Source organism: Lutjanus erythropterus, chromosome 10 (genome assembly GCF_056507025.1).
Source record: "Lutjanus erythropterus isolate fLutEry1 chromosome 10, fLutEry1.hap2, whole genome shotgun sequence".
In the NCBI taxonomy this organism is placed as follows: Eukaryota; Metazoa; Chordata; class Actinopteri; order Lutjaniformes; family Lutjanidae; genus Lutjanus; species Lutjanus erythropterus.
Window position 1 is genome coordinate 16,917,660 of NC_139326.1, and position 17,474 is coordinate 16,935,133.

The 17,474-nt window shown below is 38.3% G+C and overlaps 2 protein-coding genes across 3 annotated transcripts; both read right to left on the reverse strand.

The window, feature by feature from the left end:
* Positions 1-1,573: 1,573 nt before the first annotated feature.
* LOC146320244 (uncharacterized) lies at positions 1,574-7,902 on the reverse strand. Its single transcript, XM_084729506.1, has 18 exons — positions 7,725-7,902; positions 7,122-7,264; positions 6,662-6,833; positions 6,489-6,564; positions 6,132-6,346; positions 5,946-6,030; positions 5,763-5,857; positions 5,110-5,256; positions 4,916-5,005; positions 4,630-4,731; positions 4,392-4,524; positions 4,046-4,212; positions 3,812-3,941; positions 3,486-3,663; positions 3,151-3,371; positions 2,334-2,488; positions 2,002-2,194; positions 1,574-1,820 (listed from the first exon to the last, which is right to left on the reverse strand). The coding sequence occupies exons 1-18, from the start codon at positions 7,731-7,733 to the stop codon at positions 1,693-1,695; spliced, it is 2,439 nt and encodes an 812-aa protein (XP_084585632.1). The 5' UTR covers positions 7,734-7,902; the 3' UTR covers positions 1,574-1,692.
* A 1,201-nt stretch (positions 7,903-9,103) lies between these two features.
* On the reverse strand, positions 9,104-16,835 carry LOC146320245 (solute carrier family 75 member 1-like). Of its 2 annotated transcripts, none has more exons than XM_084728440.1 (13): positions 16,697-16,835; positions 15,081-15,265; positions 13,973-14,069; positions 13,728-13,831; positions 13,340-13,498; positions 12,941-13,132; positions 11,764-11,866; positions 11,536-11,647; positions 11,336-11,444; positions 11,121-11,211; positions 10,133-10,180; positions 9,937-10,026; positions 9,104-9,674 (listed from the first exon to the last, which is right to left on the reverse strand). In XM_084728440.1, exons 2-13 carry the CDS (start codon positions 15,231-15,233, stop codon positions 9,571-9,573), a joined length of 1,362 nt encoding a protein of 453 aa, XP_084584566.1. In that variant the 5' UTR covers positions 15,234-15,265; positions 16,697-16,835; the 3' UTR covers positions 9,104-9,570. The 2 variants fall into 2 exon arrangements, with proteins under 2 accessions (XP_084584566.1, XP_084584565.1); XM_084728439.1 differs by lacking the exon at positions 16,697-16,835 and adding an exon at positions 16,414-16,650.
* Positions 16,836-17,474: the final 639 nt, after the last annotated feature.

The following is a 17,474-nucleotide window of genomic DNA, read 5'->3' on the forward strand; positions in this document are numbered from 1 at the left end:
ATACCAACTTCCAATAAAAAAAACATTCACCAAGAACCCTACGTTTCTACATTTAACCTAAGACTTGAAACATTTGCTTTACCACGTCAGGCATCACATGACCTTTCACAACTGAAATGATTACATGAGACATTTGTCAAAAAATAGCTACGATTTTTTTGAGTCTTTATGTCACATAACCCAATTTCTGATTCTGATTCATAATCATGTCTACAATATTCATCTCAGTCCTCCAAAATCTGACTGTTAATTTTGCCCATCTCAAATTTTGTCACTTGCTTATTTCAATGTGTGACTGCACTTTAGATTATTAGAATTTGTGCAGTTTTTTTTTCCATCTTTTTTTTTTTTTTTAGTTTTTTCCCCTAACTATGTAGGTCAACAGAAAACTCACTAAACAACTTAAACAAAGTCAGGTTAACGGCAGATAATGTTTCCTAACATTATTCTGCTATTTTCCATGTTACAAGAAAATGAAATGGTGCCATTTACACCTAATAGCTAGTGAAGCACAACAGGTAGTACTACATCCAACGTGTAGTACTTTGGTAAATAAAAATGGTTCAATTAAAAACTGAATTTAGTGTGTCACGGTGGCCATGGGGTTGCAGACTGGGGGCTCAAATAAGGGTCAATGAGATTTGAGCTTGTGAAATAATGTTCAGAAATAATTCAAATGTTTTTGTATCACCCTTTGTAAACCTGTGAAAAACAGTTTGTGATTGTGAAAATTATATCAACAGTGAAGTTACACAAGCACAGAAAAAAAATAAGGGCTTTAGTGAACATCTGAGTAAAAACTAAAAGCAAAAAGCCTTGTGTGGAACTCAGAGCTCAAAGTTTCCTTGGTTTTGTAACCAAGGAAATTACATTACAAATACAAATTTGTGAGCAAGTGGAAGCATCAGTGTCGTGCACTATGGGAACTGTGAGCGGGACTTTTTTTGGATCTACATACACAAACTTAGATTTTTCATACAGTCTTTCCTCCCACAGTGATACACAACTAGTATCTCACAGGCTTAAAACCTCATTGGCCCTTTTTAAAACCCATATATGATACTGACCATATAATTGCAATGCCAGGGTCTGATTTTGACCTTTGTTGCATGTCATCCATCCTCTCTCTGTTCATTCCTGTCATTTCTCTACTGACACTGTCAAATAAAGGCAAAAAAGAGCCAGGAATATAATTCAAACCTGACTGGTAAAAGAAAAACTAAATGCACCACAATGGATCCAAGTCAAAACAGTGATAATTGCTTAGTGCCTTAAGACTAGTTGATATTTGACACATTCAGTACATAAACCCCTGCATGTTCTCTGGGCATGTTCACAGACAACATGGGTGAAAATTCATATTGTGGGATCTCTTCAAGTGACTGGTTTGGACCTAGTAAATATGTGACCCACAAACACATTCTTAAAAAACACATCTTTGCCCAGTTATGTCAGACACAAAAATATGACTTCAAAAAAAAAGAGAAAGGAATTTGTGATTCATTGCAAATACACTGCAACATGATTAATTTCCTGATAAAAAAAATCCTCTGGTTGAGAACCAACACAGCAGAGCGCCTTGGATTGCTCTTTTTCTGCATGTGGGACTGTGTCCATCCTAGTTTCTTCGAAGCTGGTGATCAGCACAAGTGGGTTAGATTTTTTTTTTAGGCACGGAGGGCTTTGCCACTGTCAACTCTTCTCATCTTCATCAGTGTTTTCAGTACATTCACTTTCCAAGTGCATGGAGCTCAGCTGCTCCTCAAAGTTCAGATATTTGTGGTTGCAATCCTTCTCCAACATTTTCTTCCAAATTTTTACTAGAAGAAGAAACACAAGAAAATGATTATTTGATTTTTATTTGATGTTTGATGGCAAAATTGCATCCTCTGACCCTGCATCTTACCTAGAATGGGGTTAATTGGTCAAGTCATGAAATCACAGCTCACTTTGTTTTACAGAGCAGATATCATGAATACTGGGTGAGGGCAGTAAACTTACTGTATTCTGGTTCCTCTAGGCAGGTATCAGGACTGGACTCAGCCTCCTTGGTCAGGGTGCTGATCTGCAGCTCTGCCTCAGTGTTCCCTGCCTGCTCCACTTCGGCCTGGCCTGTCTGTTCCAGGCTCGACACCATCACCTCATACGCTCTCCTGGCCTCAGACGACAACTCGATCATCTTATGATAGATGTCCTGTGGTTAAGACAGACAACATTTTCAGCTCGTACGTAATACTGTTCTTCAATAATAAAAAATAATATATTGACTTGCACATTGTAATAACATCAAAGCTCATTTCAAAAACAACTGTCTTGTTTGTATGGTTTCTGACCTGTGCACCATCATAGTTGAAGATGCCCACCAGGCTCACAGGCACTGCCTTGTTGACGCAGCGACCCAAAGCTTTCCTGGAGAGGGCAAACACGAACGGCACCCCCTGTTCACGACAAGTGTCGATGATGGTGTAAAGGGCTTCATCCAAGCCTCCTGCAAAATATGTAATTTTACCGTCAATGTCAGCATCTATTTTTTGAAGTGTTTTCTTAACCTGTCCAGATCTGCCCTCAGGTTTAAATTAAAGTCAAGATAACACCATGTCTTGCAAACACTGTTATCGTCAGTCTATGTACACATGAAGCACTTCTCCACAAAACAAGAACAAGACTGTGTTAAAGGTTCAGTGTGTAAGATTTATAGGGATTTATTGACAGAATATGTCAGAAAAGAAATAGATTATTTATAAATATACTTTCATTAACGTATAATCAGGAATTGCTGTTTATGTTACCTAAAGATGAGCCATTTTTATCAATGGTAGGAAAGAGGTCATCTTCCATGGAGGCCACCATGTGGCGCTGCCATGTTTCTACAGTAACTCAGAATGGACAAACTAAACACTGGCTCTAGATATGGGTTTTTCTTGTTTTTTGTGAGTTTGCTGCCACTGTGGGTTGTCTTACACAGGGGAGGGTAAGGCCAAGTGTTTGCAATCTGCACCACTAGATACCACTAAATCGTACACACTGGTCCTTCAATAAGGTGTTGAATTTTTTACAGCACAGTACAGATCGGCACAAACTAAGAGAAAATGTGAAAACGGGTCCATAAAACAAGTCATACACAGTGAAGCTCTCACAAGGACACAGTACCTTTGGACTGGATGCGTTCACAGTTGGGTGAGATGACGACACACTTGACCTTCCTGAGTTTGAGGTGCTTCAGGACTTCTCTGAGTCCCATTACAATCCGTCTCTTCATGCGGGCCTTCATGGGGTCCTTCTGGTACAAGCGGTCCTGGAAACGAACCAGCTCCTTTAGCAGAGTGGTCACACACTCGTCGACGTCTTTGCTCAGCATCTGGTTGCAATAGCTGACACGTACAACAATATACATTTCAAATTAACAAAAATGTGGGAAAGAAGTGATTAAAATCACAGACAAACAAAAATTACAACTTGTGATACAGAGAATCATGACGTCTTACTCTCTGAATTTCCTGCTGTGGATTTTGGGACGATTGGCCGTGCAGGGTACATGTGAGGTGGTTTGTTGTTCAACAGTCTCGTCTTTGTTGGTCTCTTCATCCACCTCTGTTAACATCTGGATTGTCCCATTTAACTCTGACTGTTCATCAGATTCCTCTGCAGGACTTACAACCTCATCTGAGTGTTCACAAGCACAAAATACAAATCAAATTTTAGCTATAATCAACCATTTCCTGAGTCTGCTTACAGCTATGGTTACAACCGCAATCTCCTGAACTCTTAATCGTTGCAGCTCTGTTCCATTGCTTTTCTTACATAATCTCACCTGCAGCGTTTGTGTCACACTGTTCTTCTCCAGCAGCATCATTAGCAGACTGGACCTCATTTTCGGGCAGCAGCCCTCTCTCCTCCAACAAACGTCTTTGTTTCCTCTCCTCCCTTTCTTTCAAAATGACCTGAGCATCAGACAGAAATAAAGTAACATGGCTGTACAGCTGAATTACATTCTTACAAAATGTACTGCATCTGTGTTTGTTCGAGAATAAGTGAGTAGATTTACCTTCTTGAGAGGAGTGGGTTTCTTGGCTTTGGGCACCTCTCTCTGTTTGCCTTTCTTCACCAAAGGGCTGGTAGAGTCCAAGGGATTGTGGGCAATTTTATCCTGCTGCCAGGGAGGCTTCTTTGGGCCTAATGGTTGCTTCTGGACAACAGGTAATCCTCCACCAACTACAAAGAAGTAATTTTAAGACTTATTTATTCTGGGCAAGGCTTTAATACCCTGCACCAATAGATCTCTTAACCAAGAGTTATCAACCAAAATATACTTTTAAATAATCTATATTCAAGAAAGAGAGAGACATGAGAAACCCACTGTAGCACCGACCAAGATGCCGACCATAACCCACCTGAGAGGATGACTGGCTTGGCATCCTGTTTGGCTTTTTGAGACTGTTGCTTCTTTTCCAGGGCGACCAACATGTTTCCTATGTCCAGCTGAACAGGAACTTTGCTCTTCTTCCCAGACACCTTTTCAGCTTTCTACGAATTGGGCAACCAAGAACAGGGGTACAAACCAGGCTCAATCTTTAGCGTTTTCTCCAGGAAAATATCATATATTTAAAAATATAATACAAAAATACACACCAGTCCTTTTTTAACTATCTCTGTAGGCTGAGTTTTTGCTGCAGGTGATTTTTCCTTGATTTGTTCAGCAGACTGACGCTGAACTCCTTCTCTTTGGTTTTCCTGAGAAAAACACAACATAATTTTGGAAATGACATACTGTCGAATGTTACTGTGTGTATGTAATGTTAATGTTCTTTGACATGTGTTGAAAATCCACCTATATATTATTTTAGCAAATTCTAAAAGACACAGTATTAGAAATTATCATGTGAAAACCTCTGTGACGACATGTGAGGACATGTACCTCATTGCATAGTTTTGCTGCATTGCTGCCTGTTATCAATCTATCAATTCCACTTAAAGAAAGAGTCAAGCCCGGAAACTCCTCCTCATCCTGACAAAACAAAAAGACAACAAAAATAATCTTCCATCCATTAGAAACACACTCATTTTCAAAATTTTTTTCAATGCTTAAACAAAGAAACAATTTTTATTTACCTCAAATTTTGGAGGCTCCTGATAATTTGCTGGCTCTTCTATCCCAGCGTCTGCATCTTCACCAGCACCTTTAGCCGCCTTTTTCTTTTTCCTCCGTTTTTTCTTCCCTGGGGCTCCGTCTTCCTGATGTGCAGCAATTTCCTCTGGCTGATGAGAAGCAAAATTAATACTCAGAGAACGAGGTTTACCTGACAACTACAATTTATTACCAAGGAAAGTGGCTGATGCCTTTAATGGACAAAACGCAACATTAATTTATCAGCATTTGTAATGGAGTTGTGAAATATGTAACTGTAGTTAGCCATGACGACTGACTTAATGACTGTGGAGATTCTGGATAAAAAAGGCAGACTGTCCTGATAATGTAGATAATGTTTCACTTTTAAGATGGCTAATGATGAATACAATGTACCTGCTTCTACAACATTTTTTTCAATGTTCCTTCAGTGTCACTTTTAGTTTATAGATGTAGAATGTCTCCTGACAATTAGCAATCACCCACACAAAAAGTTATAATTAACATTACTGCAAAGAAAAACATCTGTAAATAAAATGCAAGGGTTTTTAATATGCAAGATCTTTTTAATTAACTGCTTTTACAATAATGACTTTTCAAAAATCAAGCTGAGAGTACATCAAACATCTCATTTCACCTCCATATGGTTGCTGCTGATTGTCTTCTCTTTAGGGACAGGTTTCTTTGGAGGTTGAGAGGCGACATTAGCCCACGAGGTCACCACTGTCTGACCTGTTCACAAAAGAAAATCAGTTGATAATATCTGACATATTACTGACACTGCCTCATAGTAAGGCTGACCACAGGGACTTTCACCTACCTGGTGTAGCAGCAGAGGAAACTGATTTAACATTAGTGGCTATTTGTTGGGGGCCAGGCTGTGTTGGGGATCCTCTCCTGCCAGACTATTCAACAAAAAATCACAGTAGCACAAAGTTCATGAGTATAACTCTGCGCAAATGAAGCAGATGACTGTACAACGTCACAGCTATTCCAGTGAACTCACCTTCCAGGAAAATGCCGATGTTTGTGTTTGATGGCTCGTGGATGGAGGAGTTGGACCCCAGCACTCTCTCTGAACAAGAGGAGGGCCTGCTTTGCCCAGTGAAACACCAGCTAACTCTGGGAAATCAGTCATCTTCACTTCAAATGGGACCAAATCGGTCTGCGCTGGTTTTGAATTCCCTGCAGAGTTCGGGGCAGATCGGGCACCCCTAAAACCTGTGGGCCAATTACAAACAAAATTTGCTTAATGATGATTCAAAGTGAGAGAAATTAAGTGTAAGATTATAAGTTATGTTCAGGAAAATTATATTATCAATCACCTGAAGCGAACACTAACAATGCCCTCTGTGATATCTACCTTTTTTCTGTGTATCCAGCGAGTTCTTGCCCATAACTCTGCCTGGAGCATTAGTGTCATTGTGGCTTTTTGATGTCTGTCGAGATGCATGAAAAAAAAAAAATCACTGAAAATAATGTTATGTAGAAAGTCTGTACTTATCTATTATTTCTGGTACTCAAAATGAAACCAACCTTTGCTTGTGGATCCCGTATGGACCTGTCTCTCTGCAAGAAGTCATCACTGGTCTCTCTAACGCGACGGCTGCTGCTGTAGCCATGACTCCTCGGTACATTTCCTCCTTTTTCTGCTGCCACTCCATTTGTATTTGATGCATTCTGCTTTCGGCTCACACCTGACCGGGTCCTTAACAAAGATCAGAAGTTGTGTTAATTATTACATTATATATATATTTTACTGATATTTGATTTTGTCCATATAGCCCCGTCCTACAATAATCTAAGATTATCATATGCTTGCATTATTAATAATCAGTTAATCGTTGCAGCTCTACATCAAAATTTCAGCCAACCTCTCAGCAATGTGTCCCACGAAAACCATACACTTCGTTTGTTAGGATCTATAGCCTCAGATCATTGGGTGATCGATTACTTTGATCGAGATAACAATCTAGATGTGTGATTATCCTCCTACCCTCTCAAACTCTGGTCAGACACATAAGGATTTGGTAACATCAGAGGCGGCGGTGAGGCTGTGGGTGTCTCAGCGGGCTCCTTCCTCTGTCTCCTATGTTGTTTGTGGTCAGAAGACGGGACAGCAGATGACAGCCTGCTCTCCTGGGGAAAGTGCAGAGTGTCTGTCACAAAAAGTCAGCGACCTTTGACCACGCACTGCCACAGTTAGTTCAACACACTGATCACTTTATCCACGTTTTGACTGACACCTCACTCAAATGACATGTGTTCCGCTCGAGTTTTGATTCTTATCAGCCATCGTTAACGATTAGCTAAGTTATTTAATTGGTATCTCAAATAAACCACAGACACAGACAACATTACACAGTCGTAAGTTTTGTCGTTAAAACTTAACGATTTACAAAACTCAACAACACAAAGGTTATCGGTGTGGAAAAAACAAGCAGTTTATCACAAGTATCACTTTAGCGTTTTCAACAGCTAAAGTTTGCTAAAAGTTAGCTTACGTCCAACTACATGCACCAGCTAACGTTAGCGTTAGTGGCTAGTTGAGCTAGCTAGCTTAAAAAAAAAACCCAAAACGTTACTTTCCGTTTCCTACCTTGTCCATCTTCAGGTTTTCCTATATGCAGTCACATGTCCGCATGTTCACTCGCTCTTCCATGTGCTGTCAAACTCCCTGTTGTACCCGTGGTGCATTTATGAACAGCTACAGTGCGTTGGCTATCCAAGCTACAGGCAACCTGTTTGATAGCATAGCAGTTAGCAGCTAGTCGAACCTGAGTGAAACAGCTGATGTTTACAGTGTGTGCAGTCATGAGAGCCTACAGCGACATCTTCTGGTTTACAGCGGAACAAATCAACTTTACCCAAGAAAACTGACAAATATAAATTATTTTCTTTTACTGTTTCATAACGGAATGCTGACACTTCAGATGATCAGTTTACATTTAATTTATTATTGCTTTTTCAATTAAATGTTTCTTTTTAAGTTTAATTATGACCAGATTATCCCCAGTAGTGTAGTAAAATTATTATGTTATGTATTGATATGTTATTGATTTTCATCTCTTTTAATTTTCTATTTCGATTTTAAATTTTGTAATTCTGACCAAAATTATCCTCCACAACATGTCACCATCTAAGTATGCCACTTAAAAAGAGAAAACTCTTCAAAACCAATTCAAACCTCCAGCCAAAGCCCCAGGTTCATGGCTTTCACTTCACTGTCTGTAACAAATTTAATTGTAAATTTGCACCAGTAAAGCAGAATATCAACTAGGCATTGTTACTTGAATGATTAGTTAATGTGGTGACACAGTCTTGCAGAGTGGTTATAACACCTTTAATCCTGAACTTTTGTTTATTTTGTGCATCCTTAGTGAATATTTCTGAATAAATCCAATCCATGCATTTAAAATTCTATTTTATAGGGAAAGAAATCATGCATTAAGATTTTTACTCAAAGTAACAGTAAAAAAAAGTATCATCAGCAAATTATATTGTAAGTATTACAAGAAAAAAAAACTTTTCTCACCATTTCCAGTATTTGCATTGTTTTTTTCATGCATTAACATGAACAGCATTAGTTGTAGTTAGTTGTAGCTTGTTAAGGTGTACCTAATTTTTACCCATTTGTAGAATCTGTATCTATGTAGATTAATCTACAAAAAAGCACCTTATTTTATAGTTGGTTCACATGTTTTTGTGTGACATTTTAATCTGAAAAAAACCTTCAGCAGTCACATAAATGTTGTGGAGTAAAATGTATGTTTATCAGTATACTATCAGTAGTAGTACATAATGTAAAGTACTTCAAAGTTGTACTTGAGGACAGTAAATTTACTTGGTCACCTTCCACCACTAAAACCTTTACTGAAAACCACTTTGTACGATGGACCCTTTTGTGAGTTTGAAATAAAGTTAGAATTGAATTGTACAATCTTAAAGAAAAGAGTAATTCATTTCCATAGACACATCTTGACTTTCTCATTCATTCTTCTTTAATTACAAGAAAATAGAATATCCACATTTCTAAAGTGAACTAAAATACAATGACACTTTGAAAAATATAAAATCTGAATGATAAAATACTGCATTATAAAAATGATATCTATATTCTACAAGCATAAATGTTATTTGTAATCCACCCTCACCTATACATTTCACACAGGTCTACATGTCCTTGTTAAAGGGCATTATGTCCACTCACTCCTCATTTATACAATAACGTCAATAACTGTTTTGGCATGTGCATCGTCTTCTATTACTATTAATTTCTATTTTGTTTCATGTGATGATCATTGGCAAACAGTGCAGAAAGTATAAATCCCCTTATTATTTTTGTTTGTATCAAAGGTATACGTCAGTGCTTGTTTTCCCAGCAGATGTAAACATTATAACATTCATTGTGACTACGAAAAACGCCTCCTTTAAGTCTTTGTCTTTCACTCCTCCTTTAACCTCGCAGCTGTCCTCAGGAGGGCCAGAGGGATAATGAAAGAGGCTGATGTGAGGAGAAAACAGGTCTGAGCTCCAGCGATCCAGTAAACTGTGAAGAAAACAGAAAGGTTAAAATGAGGACGGTGCAAAGAGCAACTTTTACCAAGCAAAATTATTCATACGCAATGCTGTAAAATATGTCACAATGCCCAGTTTCCATGCTATTTTATCATCTGAATAAAATATTACAACTGAGGCATTCAAATAGTATTCTCTCAAAAACAAAAACTCAAAAATGGCTAAAATAAACAGACAACAAATTTCAGATTTTAGCAGCATTTGGTGCCTTTACTGCCATCTGTCTTTCTTACCAGAGGATGACACCACTGGTCCCAGTGCTCTGGCCAGAGCACCCAAACTACGCAGAATCCCCATCACTGTGCCCTTCTGATTGGCTGAGCCTGTAGGAACATCCACAGAAGATAATCAGTAACAGTGTGCACATTTTACTACAAAATTTAAACGGTTTGTGAGTTTCTGTTAAATGAGAATGAAGAAGGGATTCACCATGGTCAGAAACAAGGGTTGACAGGCATGGAACTACTACTGCAGCCGCTGTAACAAAAAGAATAACATCAAATGTAAACACAATACACTGCATTTAAAATAAATACATATATAAATACATTTCAAGTTTTAGGTACATTTCACACCATGCATTGTCTGTGGATATGTTCCTGCTGCAGACAAACTGTAATTCTTGTGATTGGTGGTGCTTTGTTTTAATATTTTTAAACTTTCTTTACCAGGTCTATACAATAAATCTGCCTTTGTATCTTCTAGTTTTCCATTTTAATATTAAGTTGTTTTCTTTTATTTATTATTATTATTTAGTTAATAATAAAAAAAATGTAAATCAGATTTCCAAAATACCATTTGCAGAACAAGTGCAATGTGGTTGCCATTTTGTTTTATTCTAAGGGACTCTGACACATACTGTGTGGTATTCATCCCTTTGGTTTTTAAAGGAGTGTCATATGTGTCATATTTAGCGGAATCTAGCAGTGAGGTTGTTGATAACAAACGTTTGCTTCACCCTCCCCTTCTAAGTGTGTGGGAGTACCAAAAACACGAAAGGCCCTCTCGAGAGCCTGTGTTTGGTTTGTCAGTTCTGATCTACTGTAGAAACGTGGCAGTGCAACACAGCAGCCTTTGTTGAAGAGGACCCACTCCCTCTGTAGATATAAACCTCATTCTAACACAATCCTTACTTTCAGATGATTATACACTAATGCAAACATACTCATAAATATTAGATTTAATTTCTGCCAGTAGATCCCCATAAATCTTAGACACCAGACCTTTAAAGCCAGTATTTTGTGATTCATGATTTGTAGTATTCTGGACACTATTTCAACTATTGATATTTAACATAGAAATCATATACTCAGTTGCTTTATTGCATTGTTCATTGTTTAACTAATTTTGCACATTTCTGAGTACAATAAAGGTTTTAACTTGTCTTAACATGACATACAGTGTAAAATGAGCTCACCAAATGAGTATAATGCCAAGCCGACGTAAAGCATGGTTATATTCCATGAGAGCCCGATGAGAATAAACGCTGGGATTAACATCATGATTGCCTAAAAACAAAAAACATGGTTAATTAAAGAAATAAAGTGTGCACTGGCACATCACTGGGCTTTCACCAGCTTAAAGAGTAAATCAGTCAAAGCTATTTGTCATGTAAACAGAAAGTACTCCTACCACACGAACAGCCTTGATGTGGTGCCCAGGTTTAATTCTGCGAGCATAGCCCCCCTGGATCAAAGCCATGATAACACCAATGAAGAAGAACATCTTTCCCTGCTGCATACTAATGAGAGAAAAAATGTCGCCATGAAGTTGCAGTTCAGGTGCATTTACTATAACTGACAGAGTGCACACGTTTATCTTTGAGTTCATACCTTGTGAAGTGGAAGCGCTGGTGAGTCAGAAAGCTGAGCGTGAATTCCAGGCCAGAGAACAGGAAGAGGTAGCAGAAATAAACCAGGCCCAACACCCGAAGCTTTTGCATTCCTGTAAATAATTTCCACCTTCTATCAGTGTGCTAAAGTTCAGTTATCGCTTTACAAATGGGTCGAATGGGTGCAAGCTTCTGCCTCAAGGAGGAATCCAGCGTGTGCCGTACTCACTCTCTTTTGAAGGCGGATCCTTTGTCCTGGTAACAGCTGAAAAATGGAACAAAGATAATGGGTTCAAAAGGTCCCTGGAGTCCCCGAATCCTGACGAAGAGCCCTAAGATGAAACAGGAAAAATGAGAAGAAAAGGTTTTCAGATTTTAGCATATATTTTACTTTTTTATATTACGTTTTAAAGTCCCTACACATCCATAGCCGACCCACACTGGGGTTTTCACTCATGTTACCTGATTTAACCTCCTGTCAGTGGGCGTGTACAGACTGTACTTGATTGACAGCTCCTTCAGTCTTCTCTTAGCTTTACACCTTTTTCACATATTCCAAATGTGCGGTTTACATATACAAAGAACGCTCCAATAAAACAACTAATACTGGTATATCCCACTAATCCCAATCACTGGAAAATGTTGTGTTGTGTAAGGCCTAAATCGAAATATCCAAACAAAGTATGCTGTTTACATGACCCACATCAAATTCAAAATACTATCATACTCAGAATAATACTGGGTTATAGATCTTTTCTCGGCAGCCATATTTATTTATTAAATAGTAGTATAAACACAGGTATTACAAATGATACTAATTAAGGTGCCATTCCTGTGTTTATTCAACTATTTTGTGTCAAAATGGTTGTTGTGAAAAAGGTTAATTGCTGCTGTCGTGTAAAAAAAAACCTCACAAAGAGACAGATTTTCAGATTTTAGAAAACTTAACAGATTCTTGGCAATTACAGTTAGATTTCTCCACAGCATTTTTAAATCAAATAGACTTTTTTTTAGCAGGGTAAACACAAGTGTTACAACGATATTAATTAAGGTCCCCTGCTATTCAGGTCAACTAGTGTTGCCATTGTGCATGTTGGCTCACTCTAAAAGGCTCCTCTACATTAGACAGAAAAGGACCTTAATTGGTATCACTAGCAATCACCGTGGTTACCCTACTATTATATGTCAAAATAGCTGCTATGAAAAAGGGTCTATTAGTGTGAACGTATATTGTTTTTAGCTCACAGAATTCATTATTCATTCATTTATTTATTTATATTCCCAGCATTGCTTCATCTAATTTCAGCCCGACAAGAGGTGCAATCTAGTCAGAGTGACTGATAAAAGAGTAAAACTGTCTGTGATTCAGTTTGTCAGTTGACAGTATGTATGTTTCCATAGCCAACCTTGATATCCTTTGTGAGCGTCTCTGGCAGCATGAGCCAAATGAAGAGCAGATCAGCGACACTGAAGGCCAAGGCAAGCAGAGCTGGAGTCTGATAAAAGACACTTCCTGTTTCTCTGGAGCTGACAGCAAAGTAGGCACCCATCAGAGGTCCCACCGTGAAGCCCAAGGAGAAGGCAATGCCGATAATGGCCTGGTGATGATAAAATTAAAGTTATATTTTGACGGTCTTATCAAGTGTGACTTACAATTACAAAAGCATTAACTTGCTAATCATGAGCATTATGTACAACAATGACATGAGGGTCAGAGACAAACAATTCTGATGAATATCGCTCTGACTTCAGAGTAATATCTGAAGAAAAGAGACAGAAAACTGTGCAGTGAGGTCTGTGCCTACCATTCCTCTGTTCCGGGCTTTCGGGCAAGGCAGGTCGGCGACGATGGCAGTGCAGAGGCTCACATTGCCCTTACAAATGCCCCCAATTACTCGAAACAAAAGAAACATGCTGAAGCTCCGGGAAATGGCCCAGACCGCATAGGAGGACATCAGCCCTAACTGGAGAATAAGGCACCAGTTAGATCTGAATGAATCTGCGTTGATGGCAAGACAGCACGGTTTCTTCCACAAGTATGAACTGTGCCAAGTGAATGACTCCATGTTTAACAAGCAATAATTATATTATTACACTGATGTTCTTTTTTATATGGCTTCTAATATGAAATAACACAGAGATTTATATTGTAAAGTAAGGAAAAAAGTGGAGGAATGTCGCATTTTAACTCACTGTGGTGAGAATGAGCAAGGGTCGTCTGCCATGCTGGTCTGACAGAGCCCCAGTCACAGGCGACGACAGGAACTGCAGCAGAGAAAACAGCGACCCGATCAGACCTGAAAGGCAAATTTAAGAGCACTCAAATTATTATTATTAAAATGGTTATTAAAATTCTATGTTTAACTGAACACAGTATCACAAAAAGAAAAGCAGAGCTCCACATATTTAATATTGGATGTGAAATCGGTCGGATATACCTCCAAACAGGACACTGTTGTATTTCTTTTCCATAGGAATCCCCACGGCCTCCCTGAACCAGTCCACAACACTCTGCAGAGACTGATATACAACATCCTGTTTGACCGAGAAAAAAAACAGGGAAAATACAACATCACTGGGACAATACAAACACAAGTGAAGAGTTCAGTTCAGTATGAGTCAGCACACAGACACAGCCCATGACCGCTAATCTAATCACTCATGAACTGGTTACATTTTTTATGAAACAGATTATTCACACAAAGCCTCCCTTTGTTCAACAGATGTGACAGAAAATGTGCATCAAATTCTGCACAATGTGTGTCTAATACTTTACATTCACAATCCTTTTTAACTCTTTTTTTAAAACCACAGTAGAATCAGTTTCTACTGTTGGAAATGATATATACTGGGGCCACTGGTGGTGTACAACTGTCTTAGTGTAATTTATAAACAATCAAATGTAATGCAAATATGGACGTAATCATCTTTTAAATCCCCTCTCTTGTTGTTTTATCCTAACATTTATTCACATTTTAATTGGTTTTACCAGAGCAATGATTTAACGCATTTTATTCTGTTTCAATTAATACCTTGAAAGGTCAACTCCATCTGTTTTTTCCAGGTTTTTCAAATGGACACCCCCACTCAGCCATTATTAGCAAAAAGCCGAGACGTAGGTTAAAACCTCCCCTCCCTCAACCAAAGGGGTCTTGCAACATCAGCATGCTGAAACCTTCGTCAGGTCACGTGGGAAAAGATTTGTTTTCAAAAAGGCTTGGAAAAACAGCATTTTGACACTGAAACACAAGTATTTTGACAAAAAAATTGTTTGGGACACTACTAGGAAGCTCCATAATGATATAAAAGTCTAAAAAAATAATAATAATGGACCTGCTCTTTAATCACCTATAGGGTTTCCATTTGTGTTTTTATTGTTGTAGTTTTGTCAATCTGTGTCTGAGCCTTGTGTTTCTGAAACATGTTCTACAAATAAAGATTAATATTGTATCACTTTTATGTCCACATCAGTGATATGTCAACACCCTGTTGTAACAGAAACTATCATGTAAATGTTATTTCTTGGAAAAACAAAACTAAACGAACCCCTGTTTGTGCATAATGGTCCAGGATGGAAGGCAGCAGAGGTAGAATCAGAGTAAATCCCAGCAGGTCCAGCAGCAGGATGACAAACACAATTTTGATGACCTTTGAAGAGAAGGAGCCGCCATCCTCTGCAGATTTGTTTACGACTGACATTCCTCCGACTGAAAACAGTGTCTCTTCTGTTCCTGTTCATAAGTAAAAGTAAGTAGAAGAGCGGCACTGACATGAAAGAAAAAGTAGTACATCAAATATGACTTCTAATCTCAAGGAACAGGAACAAGTAAACCGTTGGGGAAGTGCCACTGTTACAACACACAGGTCTGAAATTTCCTTCAAAGTTTCCTGGAAAAAAATGGTTATTTGAAACCAATTGTAGGGCATATACATACAAAATTCAGACAGCATTTTCTTGAATGTCCTGTAATAATGTATTCATTATTAATATATTATTGGAAACATAAATCTCCATATATGTTGAATTGTATGCATGACTGTAGACAATTTGTACATGTGTGTGTCTCTAAGTGGCCTGCTGTGTACTGTAGGTTATACTAACACTTAATTTGACTTAACTGGAAATCTAGTAACTGAACACTGTCTCAGCTTCACTGTAATTACTAGTAGATTATACAGTTCTTAACAGGAAACATCCTATGAGTTTATGACTACAGGAAACACTGGGACCTGTTAAATAAAGCATTAACACAGACAGTTTGTTGTTGCAGTCTGCAGATCTCAGTACATTTTCTGGTTCCATTAGTCTTATATTACATTAAACTGAATATCTTTGGGTTGTGGACAAAACTGCGTGTTTTAGGACATCAATTTGGACTTTGGGAAACAATGATCAACACTTTTCACTAACCAAGGATCCTATCAGTTAAGTTAGTTAGCAGCCACCCTTGGTGAAAGCATCCACGCCATATAAACAAATAAAAGTGTAGATAGAAACTTTCTTGATCCAGAGGGAAATGCAGGCATCCGGTAGTTTACATGACACATAATACAAGAATAAAAAACAGTGATGAAGTGATAATCTGATCAACACATACTACAGAGAGCTATTATTGTAGTAAGGTGTGTGCTAAGGGAGGCACTGTAGTGCAAATGCAAAGAGATGTAAAAGTAATTTGAAAGTAAAAACAGTGCATGGATAATGATTACTATGACTATGGATTATATAAAATCAGCTACAGATTGAAGATAGACAAGTAGACGTGTGGCAGTTAAGATGCAATCATCCATTTACTCCATTTACTACTTCTTACAGCAAGTCACCAGGAAAGACAGAAAAAAAAGGTGTAACTCAAGGAAGGAGGAAACAAGTAAATACTTAGATCAAAGTTGATCCCAGTCTCCTGAGTAAATGCATTCACATCCAAACAATTTGTAATTGAGATCGGCTTTGAAACTTGCATTCTTAGCCCATTAAAAACGCATTTCCTACAATTACTTTGTGGAGCAATGATATCGATCCAGTGAGGCTGACAGCATCACCTCTTCTCGGACATAACTAGTCCATTTGACCAAGCGAACCGAAACCTTCTGTCAGCTTCGACACAAACGCAGCAGACTAAATCACAAATCAGAGCAACACAATCAAACCGAAGACTTACCGGACTCGAGCACTTCTACCTCCTCCTGTCTCTCATCAGCCCATTATTACTAGTCCACACCAGGAAGCGGTGTCCTCTTACATTTGGATGACAAGAATGTGTCGTAACCAACGCACACAGACGAGAATGCTGCCTTCAGGTGGCTCTCGTAAGCTCGTAATTCCGGGTTCCTGGCTCGCTCGGGATCTGCTGGCCCCATGTGTGACCTCTATCATGAATCCCTCTGTTGCTTTGTGATTCGGTCAAATATTTAGTGTCATCCCACAGACATCTACTACATTCATAATAATTAAATTCTTAGTCAGGGTAATAGCTGTGGAAGACTGCACTGTAAAATCTAATAAGATAGGTCTACTCAAAAAATTATGCAAACTCATTGCCTCAAAAAACTAAGTAAAGTTGAGATTTTAAAGTAAAATAACTTGAGTCCACAATACTTAATCTAATTTGTAATGAGTGCACACTAGTTAGATTAACGTGTACTTTAAGTTAACAATAGTTAGACTGACTTGCTTGTTGTGAGTGTGCAAAACTAATATCAACACTTGTTGATGTATCTATAAAGACACTGTACCCTTTGTTGATGGTACTGGTCAGATAACTACCTACATAAGGTAATACTGTGAAGTGATCACCCTTCATCCCCAAATCTTTCTGATTAATTAATGAACTGATAATTTTAGCTGCACTTAGTTTAGTTTATGATGAAACATGATCATTTATAAGTTCTTACAGTACTGTGCATACAAGTGGTGGCGCTATGACTATTATGGAATAT

Coding starts and splice junctions, on each gene's coding strand:
- LOC146320244 (XM_084729506.1), bottom strand. Junction 2,195..2,333: donor TCAACTATGATGGTGCACAG/GTCAGAAACCAT, acceptor TCTTAACCACAG/GACATCTATCATAAGATGAT. Junction 1,821..2,001: donor CCTAGAGGAACCAGAATACA/GTAAGTTTACTG, acceptor TTCTTCTTCTAG/TAAAAATTTGGAAGAAAATG.
- LOC146320245 (XM_084728439.1), bottom strand. CDS start 16,498: ATGCAAGTTTCAAAGCCGATCTCAATTACAAATTGTTTGGATGTGAAT. Junction 11,648..11,763: donor GGATCCGCCTTCAAAAGAGA/GTGAGTACGGCA, acceptor AATTATTTACAG/GAATGCAAAAGCTTCGGGTG. Junction 11,212..11,335: donor ACATCAAGGCTGTTCGTGTG/GTAGGAGTACTT, acceptor TTTTGTTTTTAG/GCAATCATGATGTTAATCCC.